Source organism: Hakea prostrata, chromosome 8, assembly GCF_041222555.1.
Source record: "Hakea prostrata isolate BN-2017 chromosome 8, UWA_Hpros_2, whole genome shotgun sequence".
NCBI lineage: Eukaryota > Viridiplantae > Streptophyta > Magnoliopsida > Proteales > Proteaceae > Hakea > Hakea prostrata.
Genome location: NC_142607.1, coordinates 8,461,249 through 8,477,913, shown reverse-complemented (window position 1 = coordinate 8,477,913; position 16,665 = coordinate 8,461,249). Strand labels below are relative to the sequence as shown.

Sequence of the window (16,665 nt, the reverse complement as noted above, 5' to 3'; positions counted from 1 at the left end):
GCTGTTTACCAAAAAAAAGAAAAGAAAATTGCAGTTTTACTTAATATTTTAAGAGAAGAAAGACAATTCTCACAATAGAAGTTTGGCATGACAGGATCTGGTTTATTACTAACCTTACATTCTTATCCATATCTGATGCAATACTATTTTTAGCTTTCTGTGAAGAACTTTGATGTTGATGACATTTCTAAGGATTTCGATATATACACACGCACAATTGAGTGCAACTAAACTCATTTCTTTTGGCTAATGGAACTCAATTTGATTAAGATTAGGTTAAGATGGCACCTGAAGAGACTAATCCATAATGACTGCTCCTTTATAGCTTATAGAAAGGGAATGTGAAATTGACAGTTTAAACACGATATCTACATACACAACTGATCTCTCAATTTTTGCCTGGTCTCTTATAATCACAACCCACCAAACAATCCAAAAGAGAAACAGAGAAATAGAGAATAATCATGAAGAACACATTCTTATTATAGAAGTATGAATACAACACACTTACACTGAAGAACAAAATAAGAATATATTCCTCTGCACTTCCAACCACCCCCACCAACATTGTCAAAGAACAAAAGAAAAAATAACCTTCTCCTGACATTTATATTTAGCAGAATTTGCTGCTCATGACCCATGGAGTTACACAAGTTAGTGACATAAATCTGCTACCTTCTCTCTGTAACCAGTAGGATGGATGCCTACACTTGTTCTTCATCATTGTTGAACGGAAGTGGCACCGACTTGAAGGCACGATACTTACCAACATTGTTCAAGTGCTCATTCTCCAACCTGATCAATTGATCATCCAATTTTCCCATCACAGAAAGTTCTAAGTATTAAGGTACAATTATACTATAGGTGCCTGAGTTTATTACAGTATATGTATCCAGATTTCATCTATTTGCCTTCTGGCTTGGTAAACATATTGAGTAATTGTTGAGACTGCTTTCCAGGTCGTAAGAGAGGTTCTTGGTAAATAACATACAGAATTACCTGAAGAAAGTCCACATGCCCCGCCGAATTATCTCCAAGCAAGCCATGATGGCTGATAAGGCTTTTTTGTGCAGGAAAGGTGCTTCATGAAAATCCAACACTGACTGCATCCAAGATAATCTCAGCAGGACATTTATAATCTGTATCATGGAAAGAAAAGCAACGTCAAAATTTTAAGTGATCTTGCAACTCCTAAGATTCTTCCTCAGACACTTTTTGCTCCTATACTAACCATGGCCACAAAGTAGACTCTGTGATCCGACACAAGGAGCTTGTCTCTCAACCACCGGTTTCTAGATGTCCTTTGCAAAAGACCCCAGTCCATAACAAGGTCCCAGTATGTACCGAATACTGTTGCAAAGACTGAAGTAAGTCCAGCCATGACTTTCAGGGTTGTACCCTTTTTTAGATCATACAATGTTCGCATGACAACTGCAATAATTGTTGACAAGTATTTCATTCCATTGTATGCATGATTTGCACCTTTCTCTTCGAACAAACGGCGGAGGCACTACAACACTATACTGTCATGAGTAGTCTTCTTAAGATAAATAGATAACCATAAAGTAAAGGTGCAATTGAGCTACCTGAAGGAAGCGGATCCAATATGGAATTACTGCAACAATGATATAAAAGGCTTTATAAGCTTCACTCTGCAGACAATTGTGGCTTCTCCTTTTGAAGTCCCCCCAGCCATAATAGCAAACGTAGAACTCCAGACTTCTGAAGGCCTGCACCTGGAGTTGAATGGAGGTAGATGTGGCAAACACGTCACAGTGAATCCAGTGTCAGTTGCATAATGGCCCAACATATTGAATGTCAGTATATTCATATCTTATTGTGGAAAATCTATATAAAGACATTTTTTACCACAAAAAACACACACATAAAGATATGGTATTGTATAATGTAATTCAAACAGTTTCCTACTAAAAATAGAAGAGTTTTTTACTTGTGACTCCCTTTAGTGGGGTGAATTGAAGGTGCCTTTCTTAAGTGCCAAAAATTACTTGTGGCTCACCTAGATATTATGAGTTATTCACACGTAACAGATTCAGTTAGTCTCAGTTGAGTCCCAAAATAAAATGGCCAAAATACCTTCTAATATCAATTTATTAAACTACCCTCCCACACCCAATCCTTAGGTGGGTGAAGGGATTCTCCTTCCATCCCTCCACCCATCTTCTTCCCAGACCTTTACAGAAACCACCACACCCCTTCCCCCTGCCGGCGACTGCCGCCCCCACCTAACCCCCTCCCCTTGCCAGAAACCAACAAAAACCAAAGAACACACAGACCCTAGATTCTTAACAGAAAATCATGGAGATTTAAGCTTTCAAAAGCCCTAAACCCTAAGTCGCCGCCATATCTTCAGTTCCCAAAACAGCATTTCTACTTCATACATATTCCTCCTAATGAATCTTTTCACAGAGAAGAAACCAAAGCCTGCCTCTTTGCAATCTGCCCTCTAATCTATCACCATTCTTGGTGTAAGTGCAACCACAGAAGGCGGCGTCCATTGCCCTCGGCGTTAGTTATGATAGTTGGCATTCCTTCTTCCATCGCTGCTACCACTGAATTCATAGTTCCTAAATCAATTCCAACCACCTTCTTGCTGACCACACAAACAAGGCCGATTGCAGAATCTCTCCTCACTTCTCTTTGACTTTAAGAACACCTACCATGGCAATCCAAAAGAAGCTCCTCCATCACTCAATCTTTGACCAAAGAAGATAGTTCTCGAAGAGCTTCCAGTTTTTCACATGTTTTCTTCACAGGAGGGAAAGAAGTACAGCTGACTAGCTGAGGGCATGAATCTGAGACGCAGACGCCATTAAGGATCACAAATTTCTGAACAAAAATTGCAAAGCAGCAGAAATCCTATTGCAAATCAGAGCCTACTGCTGCTCATAAAATGATAATAATAGTTAAAATTGACAAGCAAAAGTGCCCTGCTTCGAATGCCAAAACCCTCTTCTACTGGTCAAATTTTTTCGGGTCGTTCCCTCATCGTCACCTTATTTTCAGTCGTAATTACTCCAGAGCGACGAAACCTCCCAATCTACAAAGCCTCAGAAACAAAACGTTGAAATTGAGAATGGGAGAAGTAAGAAACACTGAGAATCAGGTGGTGGGTGATTTCCAGATACAATTTTTTGGGTCTTCTGGCAGGTGGGTGATTTGCGGCACGGGACGGTGGTGGGGTGATTTCCGGCAGGGGGAAGGGCAGTGGTGGATTCCAGTAATGTCAAAGAAGAAGATGGGTAAAGGGGGAATCCCTTCACCCCCCCCCCCCCCCAACGAGTTGGGTATGAGAGGACAGTTTAGTAAATTGATTTTAGGAGGGTATTTTAGTCATTTCATTTTGGGACTTAAATGATACTGACTATATCTCTCATGTGTGAGCAACTAGTAACATCTAGGCGATTCACAAGTAATTTTTGGCACTCTAGGGAGGCACCTTTAGTTTCAACCCCACTAAAGGGGAGTCACAAGTAAAAAAAAAAACTCAAAATAGAAAATGGGGGAAATTAGGAAATTTAAAGGAAGATTGTTGGATATAGACCTTGAGATGCGAGATGGGGGAATTAATGTAATAGCATTTTATACAGGATAGGCAAATACGGCACTTAACAATGCGGATGATGCGGTGGAGAGCTTCATGAAGATATCAGACATGGAGCCAAATGATGGTGGCCTAAGAAAGAAGTCCTGCTGAAAATATTGCTGATAAACGTGACCAGCAAAGAAATGCCTTTTCCAAAATGTTCCAATAGAGTTCTGGCAATTTTATGGCTCAAGACAGGGTGAAGGAAAACTTACGGAGATAATGCACAGCCACTTTTTTTTCAATGTTTGACGTTAAAGTAACAAGCTTATTTAGCCTCAAAAGCACGGTTCTTTAATCCCTCTAAAAACAGAGAATACTATAAAATGCATTGCTAAGTAAAACAGAAAGTCATTTGGATACTGAGGGAATTGGTAAAATGAGGCCTCAAATAGGATGATTAGTTTTCAAACCTACAGAGAGAGACCATTTTCTTTGGTCTTTTTCATAACTGGTACATTAACCAATTGGGTGTGAAAATTTCTAATTTAATCTAGAACTCCAAAGGATTATGGATTCCAAATGCAAACAGGCCCAGTGATAGGCTTTTTAAACCTTAGCAGGGCCCTTCTCAGCTCCTACAATTGGGTGGTAGGCCTTGCTGTAAGCATCAGGAAATATCATCCAAGAACAAAGATCTTCTGTTGTTTCTGCAGAATATCATCTTGCTAAAGCAAAGAGTATCAAAAAACTGAAAATATACAATTGAGCATGAAAAGAGGAACAGAAAATTGAAAAAAAGAAAACAGGCCATGGCAGGAAGACAGAAAGGATGAACAGTATTGTTAGGTGGGAGAAAAGGGAGAGAGATATAACTCAGTTTTCAAATGAAAAAAAAAAAATCCAGATCTCATCCACTAATTGATTAGGACTTTAGATGACCTGGAAGAAAACAGAAATAAAATTCTGATCTCGAGGTCGTCCTTAGGTTGTAATAAAGCTTCCTAAATAATATAACTAACTTCAGTAACTCTTCCAAACAGATCCCACAACTAAGATATGCCTGTAAGATAACTAGCTAGTAAAATTTTGAAAAGAATATCCTGAACAATAGCTTAAGGACCCCACTGCTAATGCCATCAACAGATAAACCAAAGACTCAAAGAACTTCAAAAAAACATTCACATATCGACATTACATTAGAAACCAAGGAACTGACCATTTGTAAATTCAAGAGTTTAGTTAGTAAGAATTAATTGCAATCGAACTCTGAGATAAGTTTCAAGAATTAAGCATGATAACAAACCTGGCTAGTAAACTGATCTGCTAAGAAGAAATCTGCCAGTGTAACCTGTGTAGAGAAGAAATACAAATTAAACTAAAATTAACAAGATCAATAATAAATAAATAATATATATAAGCTAGCTTCTCTGCTTTGGGCTGTTCATTCATTACCTTGTAAAGCGGAGCAAAAACACAGCGCATTACACACTGGAGAAAGAAGTAGCGAGTTGATCGATATACTATGTTAAAAGGGCAGACTGTTATAAGAAGTAGAACCTGCCAGTAAAATTTTAGTTACCTTTTCACCCAAGTGTTTGATCTTATCAACTAAACAGGAGTGAGATCAAAAATGTGTGGTAGACTGAGTCTAATGTATCTAACATTGAAGGGTGCATCTTTCTCCTTAACATTAGTTTGTGAAAGAATTGTGACCAAGATAAATGTAATTCATAAAAGTAAAGACCCTCATATAATCGATTCTACTGGCCAACCTTTTTTGTCTCCACTGGAGAGTGGACCTTAGAGTAATGGTGAAGGTTACTACCTTGAGAGTAAGTGGTCAAGCCTTGAGCCTATAAACAAACAGCCTTCACAAAGTAGGGATAAGGCTGCTGCATATATTATGACCCTTCCAGACTCCACAGTGGAGTAGCCATATGCTCTGGGTAAGACTTTTAGTTGAAAAAATTCACCAAACATACTTTAATAAAATTAAGAATGGATCAACAAAGATTCAAACAACGACCAATTATGTGATATAACAGTAGACAGTTGTGTGTAGAATATTACAATAAGTAGGCTCAAAGGGACCAATTCCTTCAATGCTTCAAAGCTTGTCATATTTTCTTCCATGTCCATCTCCAGGTTTGACAAGACACCAGCCAGTGACAGTACTGCTAGTCCAGTGCTAAGAAGAAAGACTTCTCCATAACTTATATCTGTGCCTTGATTGAAGTCAAAAATAAAAGGATAATTCACATGGTAATGTCTCCAAAAATATACATTTGCACCATACATAAGAAAATGCAGGACAATGAATCCGAACAAGCTGCCAAAAAATAAAGCAAAAGTCAATAAACAATTAAAATAGCTCAATCTACAAATGAAGTTCCACATTCTAAGGAAATGAAAATATCGAGAGTAATTAAACGTACATAGAAGTGTTAGCACTTAGTGGTTGTGATATGTAACGGTACATGACTAGAGATATGGATACACAACCAAGTGTACCGTGGGGGTACACTTGTGCCATGTACACATTAGTTATAGACATAGTTCAAGATCTGTCTTGTCTCGGTATCTCAACCCTACCGAGATGACCAAGATATCGTGCCAAAATCTTGTACAAGGTCTGCCAGATTTCACTGGGTTTTAGTCATTTTTTGGGACTGATTCTTCTTGGGCAGCCTATTTTAGGGCCTACAAACACATATAAATGGTTAGTTTGGTTAAAGGAACAAACCACACTCGTCTTTTGGATTCACACTTGTTTGCTTCTTTGCGATCAAATCTAAATATATACAAACACATCTAAACATTCTTGAAGTATAAATTCACATTCATGGATACCCTAATATAGGCTATATTAACACATTTAAATTATCATACTGCAAAAATGGTTACCAACACAGGTATTTTGTATTCACCTTTTATTGGTAGTATACTGTTGAATCCTCATGTATAATTACGAACTTATGCTTGGTTAAGTACTCAAGAGCACAAAGAATAACCAATTAAGAGTTTTAAACAAGTAATGAAGTGACTCATCATTACTTATTGTCAAAGATTCATAAGGCAATCCTCTTGCAGAGCCCCCACGCCATCTCTGCTATATCCACCTGCATTTCTTCCGGCTCCTCCACTTCCTTTTGGCTAGACCCGTGGCATCCGATGGGAATTCTTTTTAACAATTTTGGTCCCCACACTGTTTATTGATACGTTGTATCCCCAAATCCAGTCCCCTATCTGCTTTCATCTCGAATGGCACTTGGTCCCCTGCGCCTCTTCCCATTCTCACACAGGTTTGAGAGTCTCTCCCCCCTCTCTCTAGTTCCTCTTGTGACCTTACTATTTGGCTGCCTTCCCCCAACAAAACCTTCTCCACATCCTCAACCTGGAACCTTCTTTGCTCCCATAGCCCTAAGCCCCCTGACCCCCTTTGGTCTGGTTCAAAGGCTACATCCCCCGGCATTCCCTAACCCTTTGGAGGGCCCTTAACCTTGCCCTCCCCACCTAGTCCTTCCTTATTGGCCAACATATCCTCGTTAGCCCCAGTTGCATCCTTTGCTAGAACGGTTTGGAAGACCTTGATCACCTCTTCTTTTCTTGCCCCTTCTCCAAATTGATCTGGGGGAAAGCTCTAGCTTCCATTTGGCCCTGCTCGAGGCGATCCTTCAAGTTTACCCGGGATTGGCCTTGGATTTTGAGAAATTTTGTTGTACCTCCATGTGCGATCAAATTGGTAAGCTAATGTATTGTGTCTCTATCCATCACCTTTGGTGGGAGCGCAATCTTAAAAGATGGACTTCCAAATCCCCGCTCTATAGATAGATTTGGAACACCATCTATTTTGATGTTTCTTCTGGACTGTTAGCTATCCCCCACCCCCTGTTGAAGATGCCCCAAGGAACAGGCTTATTGTTGTCTCCTGGGACTTGAGCTCTTCTTTTCGGTCTTTTGCTTAAAGACCTTGTATTCTTGCTTTCTTGTTGTTTAATATAAATATTTATTCATCCCAAAGAAAAAAGATTCATAATAATTATTAAGTACATAATTTTCAAGGACATCATCACATCATACTCTCCTAAAGTCTTAACAAAATTGTTTAGGACTTCAAGAAAGTTTGATGGGATTAATGTGCATTGTTCTTTTGAGTACCTATCGTAGGATATGGATCACCAAATTGGGAAGAAAACCCTTGATTCATTGTGATAAGTCATACACTAACATTGGTATCATGAACTGTTGGTGCATTGTTTAAGAGAAAATGTCATCCATAAAAATCAATTCAATACATCCCTTTGAGTGGGAGTCACACTTATTTCCAAAATTCTTGAGATTTCAACCAAAATTTCCAATAACGTGAGATTTCAAACCGAAGTAACAAAATTTTAGTGAGATCTCAGTCAAAAATTCAGCAAATTAAATTTGGACCCCACATCTAGTCTCATTGGGGTTAAAATTTTCACAATTCATGTGGGGTCCAAATTTTCACAATTCACCAAAATTTCACAAAAAATTTTCCATCTTATAGAGTTATAGGTTATAACATTTTACCCCTTTTTCCTTGTAGTTTCATCGACAAGCAAACCCAACCTAGCCTTAGTTTCTATTTTCTGTTAATATCTAGTAACTTATTTTTATTTAACCCAGTTTAGGAAATTAATCATAGACTAGGGATTGAATCCTTTATTGAGGGGGGAGAGCTTCATCAGAAACCTCTCTCCCCTCCTTTTCATCCTTCCTTTTCTTAGTCTTCCCTTCTCTTCTTCCTGCAATCCTAGTCCTCTAAAACTGCAGCCACTCTGAGAAATAGCAGATATTTTTAATATCACAACAGAATTAATCAATTTATTACACTAATCTCTAGGAATCTTAAATCCATTCAGTCCTCCTTAATGCACAGGTTTTAAATTAAAACTTTAGAACGTCTAGATTGAAGGGAAAATATAAACATGGACCAAATCGTAGATGAGTGAATTGTACTCACCTGTACAGTGGAAAAATATTATCCATATACTGAAAACGTCCTTCACTCTTCAGGATATCTCTTACATGTACAAGCAAAACTATAGCCACTATGAGAGCAATGGAGCAACCAGAAAGAAATCCTGTGAATGTTAATAAACAAGTGGAAAGAGCTTATTTTAGATTGAAGTCCTTAGTGCAATATTATACATTGGACTTGATAGAAAATAAAAAGAAAATGCTTGTCTAGACACTGCATTCTTATAGAATTCTCTAGAGAGAAGTAGTAAGATCTGCTGTTAATCTTACCCAAGAAAAATGTTACTCTATGCCTTCTTTTCACTGCTTTTGGCCTTAAGATTTCCATTCCTTTACTGCGGTTTCCATTTGAAAAGTGCTGAATGAAGGTAGCCTCTACCCTTTCCAAAAGCCTACGGACCTGCAAACGTAAGTGGTTCACCATGATAAGACAACACAACCATTAGTAGTTCAGGATTTCCTAAATAGTCACAAATATGACACTTCAATCACAAAGCATAACTTCAGATTCAAGCATTCCAGATCCAACAAAGCATACAACAGTACATCCAAATGTATCAATTACAATGGAACATAAAATTATAATGCAATTGCTCATGTAGGGTAATAGAAATATACTATAGTTCATTAATGCCTAGAAACGGGAAAGGGATGTAAATTAAAAGATTTTCTGAATATGGAAGTAAGTATGCTAATAATTTATTTTAAAGACAGAAAATTTATCTTCTATTAACGTTACCAGTTTGTGCTCTATCTAGTAGCCTAATAATTTATCTGAAAGAAAATTTATCTTCTGTTAATGTTACCATTTTGTGCTCTATATATGGTTCACAGATGAAAGATAAAAACATTAACTAACCTCATCAGAGCTTCCGAGGTAAGAATTGTCAATCATATTAAGGTAAGACTTTGAAGCACCCCTTAAAGTTATCTGCAATATTAAAACATATAGACTATTAATTAAATGGTGGTGCAAATTTAACTCAAATTCTCCTGATGGCTATCTACCGAAGGAAATTTGAGTTTTTATGTGCATATGCAACATCTTAGTCATAAGACTAATCCAAGTCTCATAAGCTATAAGGGAAAGACAAGATCCATTCCATTGGAAGAAATGTTAATGGCCTTTGAACCACCCATACTAGTCTCCACAAAGGTTAAAGGAGCAAGAAAGATATTACCTTGTCATATTTCTTCATGATCTTGGAAAATGCCAAGATGTTTACAAAGCTGTAACATCCAGTAAAAGAAAAAGGTCAAGAGACTCTCAAAAAAGTGAAAGTAAGTTGTCCCAGTTCAAAAAAAAATCCAAACCGGTAAGCTGGGATCAAACTCGTAATGGTCATTAACTAGAAACCAAGATAATGTTGACCACAAGATCTGAGCCCTAGCCTCCCTTTCTTCTTTTGTTCTAATAGAAGAGACCTTGCATAACCTACACAAAAAAGCCCTTACCTGTAGTTTTTTATTGTTCGAAGCTTTTGGTGGAATTCGGTAAAAGCTCTCTTCAGTTGTTCTTCGATTTTCCTCAGTTCTTCTCTGCTGAAGGTCAGTTCATTGTCCGAACTCACTAGCATGCTCTTAAATATTGACCATGGACTTTCATCTGTGACATTGACTTTCAAATTCTCCAAGACTTGTGCTGGAGTTGGCCTGCATCTAGTGCTATTACTCTTTTCTCTAACATTCTTCTGATTGCTAGTTTTGGCTTCATTAGATCCTTTGCCCTTGCCTTCTGGATATCCTTCACTGCTCATCTCAGTTTCACTTATTACGTCTATATGTGCCCTTCCTTCACAACAATATTGCAGAGTAAGACTATAAGGAGGCATGGCCTCATGGACCTAACAAGAGAAAGGTGCTCATGCTTCCTAATTGGGCTGTTAAGTCCTCATGTTTGCTGAAATTTCACCCCTTAACATAGTTCCTGGTCTTCCAAAAGGAAAGATGAGTGGAGCCCATCCATAGAGCCATGTTTCCCTCTCCCAACCCATCTTATTCCACCATGGCACTCCGCAAGAATGAAACTTAAAGAATTCCCAATCAAACCCTGCTCTAACATCCCTCCCATCCCCCAAGTCAGTCAAAAAGGAAATATTTAGTAGGTATTCTAATAAAGTCTTCTGGAAAATGACTCCATTAGACACCATAAAGATGTCAGCTGGCTTGATTGATGAAGTCTGGCTTCTTGTATGACACTTGGACTATAGTCACCCTTACCCACCATTTTTCCTAGTATCAGCCAACTATTCTTCAAGGAACTTGAGAACAAAATTAAATTCATATGGCCCAAAAAACAATGTGCTGCAATTAAACACTTTTATCTATCCTGACAGAATCACTGTAGAAAATTCAATCGAAACATTTCAAAATTTCACATTTTTGGAACCTCAAAACTAAACTTTGGGTGTTTGAAAAAAAAAATCCCAAGTTTTGATCGAAACCGTCGAAATTTCGTCGAAACCTGGTTCAACCCAACTGGACCAGCTAGTTAATGAGAGAGAGAAATTTCCAAATTTCGTGGGAAAAATGGAAAATTTCATGGAAACCTGGGACTTTTTCCTATAAGTTTTGTAGTTCTCCCATTCATGTTTCTCCAAATACCGCGACAAATATCCCCTCCATCAGGATTTCCCTATCCAAATTGCGTGTTCCCTCAAACTGATTGTCTTAGGCATGTTGATGACCAGACTTATAAAGCTGCAGTTGTCAATTACCTTGACAACCATAGGCATAAAACCTCATGGGATGTCTATGTTTGTTAGTTGGAGGAGAGGATGTTACAGGCACAATACTATTCAGCTCACGGGATGGATCCACTAAGGTACTCCTCTTGGCATTGAGTTGTACTTTCCTTTTACTGTCAATTGCTTTGTATTTGATGTTTTGAACTTAGAAGTTATACATTGAATGTTATGTACTTAAGTAGTTAAGTTTATAGTGTACTTCTCGAACAACTCTACATTGATGTTATGCAGATTGAATGACATATCTACATTGAGTTTTTTAGCAAAATCCATGTGTCAATGTGTTCTTTATACTCTAATTAGCTTAAATGCAGAACTACTCCCAAAAACTTGTTGAAACTTGCCTGAAAAAGTCCCAAGTTTTCTTGAAATTTTCCAGTTTCCCACATAGGTTTCCCATTTTCACCTGGTCGAAACTTGAGTTTCCCTCGATTTTTTTTCTATGGACAAAATATAAGTCAAAGAGTGGAATATTGGTCTAAGGAGTGAGCCCTGTTTCTCATTCCTTTTAGATGACCTAGAGTGAGCTTGCACTATAAATGTGATATGGAGAGCAAAAACTCGGCAAACATCAAGACCTACAACAAAAATCTATCCAAAGGGTGGGGGAAGATAACTGGACTGGTGTTCCTTCTTTCTTCTTCTTCTTCTCTCTTCTGTCTTTCTTTCTTTCTTTCTTTCTCTTTTTTTTTTTTTTTTATTCTTTTTTTTTTTTTGTTGGAAGAAGAAGAAGAAGAAGAAGCAAAGTTCTAGCTAACTGCAAGATAGAGAAATTAAGGGACAAAAATACACAAACAAGAAATATCTCAAACATCTGCAAAATTGGCTAAAAATACAGAATAATAGATCAAAGCAGGGATAATATGCAAACCAAATACACTGATTTGTATTGCTAAGATAAATGTTATGATCTTTTTACAAACAAAAAGAACTCAGCCTTATCCCAACTTAACTGAGTCAGCCATATTGGCTCCAAACAAAACAAGGTACATAAACTGGGGAACAAAGAGATAGGTAAAGTAGGTTGAGAAATGAGATGAAAAATGACACGTAAGATGTTATGGGAAGGAAAATGAAAGACAAAGGTAAGAGGAAAGGGGAACCAACCCAGCAAGCCAGGAGGCTTGCAGCTAAATGAGGCTCTATTTCCTGGACAAGACCTAGACTGTGCGTGTTCTTCTCTAAAACTTCTCTTATCACCATTTAATGTCTGACACTAACTCTTTTAACTCCTTCAATTGAGATCACCTCACTCATACTTTACTAGGGCATTCCTAGGCTCTATAACACCTCATACAACTCTCTCAGAGCTTGTCATTGATCAAGCCAACTCACAATATGACATTGCCTGACATTCTGCCCCATGCACCATGACCAACTGTAAAATAGTCAAGCACAAACTTCAAGTCTTTAAGGAATTCACTGGTCACAAGACATTTTGGATGCACCTCTCGACTTCCAGTTTGTAGAGTGAATGACAAATTCCATTAAGGGTTAAAGTGAAGTCCTTATGGACTTAGAGCATGATACTGTAAAATATTTGGAAGCCTATCCAAAAAATAAGTCAAGGAAGACTCTTCTTTCAGACTGAACAAAATTTGAATTGTGGAGAAACTATATCAACTCTGTTTGTTTACGCATGAAGCTACAAATTATGATTTAAGCAATGGGCATATGCTGCCACAGGCGGAATTTTTTTCATTTTTGGTTCCAATAATTACAGCATTTAAGCATAACTGGCTTCATGAGTGGCTTTTAAATTCCTTGTCAATTATCAACAAAGACGCCTATAGGAAATCCAACACAATTTCCTTCTCTACACAGATTTCAATAACAATTGAAAAGAACAAAAGATGACTTCTTATTATCACAAAGGTATGTTATTTTACAAATATTGCAAGGCATCTACTCTGCTACATGGACAAACGATATGTCCAACAATTAGACAGAGAGATCAAGATCCAGATTACCCAGATGCCAAATTTAAGTGTCCCCACTCAATTAAATATCCCCCTTTTGTAGTGTCAGACATCCTGTGTATATTCATGCACAATTTACCTCATTCTGACTTTACCATGCACTCCCCTAACTCTGAGTGGGAACAAAATGTCTAATTAAAAAACAAAAATAAATTGATAATCTTAATGGTTCAGATTTATCTTGTGGTTTCTCAAAAATTCACCTTCCAGCAATGCTTCAAATCATGGTAAATTGTTCTAGGCCCAAACATGAAGTCCCTTGACAATTAGGGACCAGTTTCTGGGTCTTCAGCTAGACCATCCAACTCATTTGTATGCTAGTAAACTTTTACGATATTGCAATTGAGATTTGGATCCAATGTGTTGAATCGTAACTAATGGTAGAAAAGGTTATAATTTATGATGATACGTACCAGATGTAGATGTTCTACTGTGATTGACCTTGAAGGAGGGAGTAAGAGTTTCTGCCTCATCTTCTTCTTCAGCTGCAAACCCAAGCATCAGATTGTGATGTTGAACCTGGTGACGGAAGGCAACGAGAGCTTCAACCTGCTTGTTGAGCTCCTTGGCCTCCTCCTTGATTTCTTCAACCTTGGACTTGTAGAATTTAAGCACCTTATTGAATTCCTCGTCGAGTGCGTGGAAGAATTGAAGCTCATACTCTCCTCCTTCCTCCGATGACATGAGGAACTTCGTCTCGTATTTGCTAGTCTCAGAATCCTGACCCTCTCCTGTAGGCACAATGTTCACCAAAATCACTTGCTCCTCCTCAGGAACAGAGGATGACCCCTTGGAGCTGTATCGACGGATTAGCCCACTGAAGTCCCTGTACCTCATCCTCTTCGTTGTCAACCTGGATGGCGTTCTTGGACTGGAGGACCTGTTTGAATTCCTGTCTCTCTGTGGGTTGGATTCGATAACTTTCAATATGGACTTGAGGTGGTGGTAGTCCATGTAGGCGTTCTGCCATTCCGGCACCATCTGTGACAACAATTCTTTTCCAAACTTCATGATTATTAGATTTAATATGCTCTCAGGAAAATCCCTGTTGATCAGCATAAACCACTATAGCGTTTTCTCAAAATGTAAAATTGCCGCTTCTCGTAGGGGTTTATATTATCAAAAATCTATCTTTCGAGATCATATCAGCCTGACATGAACCAGCAGGTAACCATTTAGGTGAAAAAAGGTGGCTTCTTAAATCTGAAATTTGAGCATCTTCATTGTGATGCAGAAGACGATTGGATATTAGTTTACCCAGTCCATTGCTTGAAAAAGTTGAGTTTTGGAAACTGGGTGGGCTCGCAATTGCAAATGCCAAATTGCTTTAGCTGTTGGAAAGCGGGAAAAAAAGAATCTCTGGATTGACCAGCAGAGAAAGGAGGAGAAGCAGTTGGTGATTGACGGTTGCCCTCTTTCATGCCGTAGCCTACGGCTGAGGAATATTTTTTGTCCAAACAGAGTAAAGAACCCAGACGACAATCCAATTTGATAAGAAGTTATTTTCATTTATCTGAATGAAATCACAGAGAAATTTGAGGTCTCGTTGTTCGTGTCTGTGGTGGACGCCATTCCATCTGTGCCAGTTCAGTTTTTCTTATTAAGGTAGAATTATGTCAATCGCTTCTGTTCTTGGCTAAGTTCCCAAACTCGCAGGCTTCTGTCGCCACAAAATTACATGCCAATGGGGGACCTTCAGAGCCTCCATGGTGATAAACTCTCCTAAGCCAGGGCCAGCAAAGCAATTGGAAAACACAAAATCTGACAACAATATGACAAAACATTATCCTGATATTAAGTATTGGATAATTTACCCTCCTCTGCCACCAGTCTCCGCTAGTTCATGAATTATGGAGTTGCAATCTTTGGGTCCAGTAAATCTATGGTGATCATAATTGTCAATCTTGCATCATAAATTGAACTGGTTATCTCAGCTAACATTCGTCCAGGGACAATCTCTGAATATCCCTCCATGTAAATTCAGTTGCCCGTCAAGAGTTTAACCAAAGCTAATCCCACAGGAGTTTTGGGTTCCTTGCTTAAATTCCTTCCATCAAAAAGTAGATCTCTGCCGCAATTTTCCCAGTGGTTAAGGATCAGCAATTGCCAAATCTGACCAAGTTAACCATGCTATCAAGGCAAATGTTCTTGAAGGACAAAATCATAAACCTACACTTTTCTTGCAAAACAGCAATGTTTTGCAAGAAAATAAAGGGGGTGAGTATGCCGCCTCAGATTCTGGAACATGGGGCAAACTAGGATTTGAAGGTGACTCCTTGTTCTGCAACTTGCTGTAGCCCATAAGTGATATATCCTCAAGACTATCCACCCACAGCTACTCTGTTTCTAAAATCACTTTATCCCCTCAGCGGATTTAGAAGGATGTAACCATTGGCCTCATTACTTATGTTTGTGGGTATGCCCATTCATTATGACGTGATAAAAATTGCTGACACCCCATTGTAGAAGCCAAAGCTAAAACAGAAATCAACATAATTAGCCAGCAAACTAAATAGAATCAAACTTATGGATTTACGAAGAATTCAAGATAGTGACAGAAAGTACGAAGAAAAAGACAGTAATAACTTGGAAGATAAATTACAAACATAGAAGACATTCATGTGATGTTGGTAGAGGAGATAGAATTATGAATTATCCAGCTTACCAGATGTGAAGTGAAAGAAATCAGGCCCCTGGAATCTTGCAAAAGAGAGGTACACAGAAAGAATCCCTGAGATCATAGTTTCCTCCATAAAAAGGGAGAAGAATAAGATGGAAGTTAATGCCATGTGCCTGTGAAAACTACAAGTTCCAGTATACACTCCCACAGTAGGATTTATCATAATCATACCTACTAAAAAGTATTCCCCCAGGAGTAATTAAACTCAAGAATATGCAGGGCTAGCACTCCCTTTCCCTGGAACGAAAGCAGGACAACTGATGATGGTTATATGATCTGATAAGGCATTTCTGGTGGAGCCTTACTATCAAAAAGCAGGAAACATGTCCAAGGCGATTCATGCAAATACAAGGTCAGATTGGAATATGGAAGGCACAAAGTTGATTCAAACCAGAGGATAAATGTTCTACACTTCCACAGATACTATTTTTGCAATTTAGCAAAGACGTGCATAAATGATGGTCTGAACTATCCAGACAGAATGATTGAATGGTCTCAAGTTCATAAACATATCTTGAAACATTGTTGCTGCAATACCTTGGGTCCATAAGCCTTTAAAGTAACTCATAAACCACACAAGAGACGAGTTGTGATTCTTTTTGGCATCCATTGATCCAAAAATGCTTTTTCACCATGTCCTTTTAATATTCATCCACCACAGAGGACAATCACACGAAGAAAAAAAAACATACTGTAATAATT

General features: G+C 38.2%; 1 protein-coding gene across 1 annotated transcript; it reads right to left on the bottom strand.

Moving 5' to 3' along the window:
* Positions 1-431: 431 nt before the first annotated feature.
* On the bottom strand, positions 432-16,572 carry LOC149006660 (phosphate transporter PHO1 homolog 8-like). The gene is made up of 14 exons (XM_089164867.1): positions 15,949-16,572; positions 13,697-15,758; positions 10,013-10,349; positions 9,739-9,787; positions 9,417-9,488; positions 8,828-8,957; positions 8,541-8,661; positions 5,621-5,879; positions 5,003-5,107; positions 4,854-4,898; positions 1,587-1,736; positions 1,232-1,510; positions 1,000-1,139; positions 432-795 (listed from the first exon to the last, which is right to left on the bottom strand). Exons 2-14 carry the CDS (start codon positions 14,340-14,342, stop codon positions 705-707), a joined length of 2,424 nt encoding a protein of 807 aa, XP_089020993.1. The 5' UTR covers positions 14,343-15,758; positions 15,949-16,572; the 3' UTR covers positions 432-704.
* Positions 16,573-16,665: the final 93 nt, after the last annotated feature.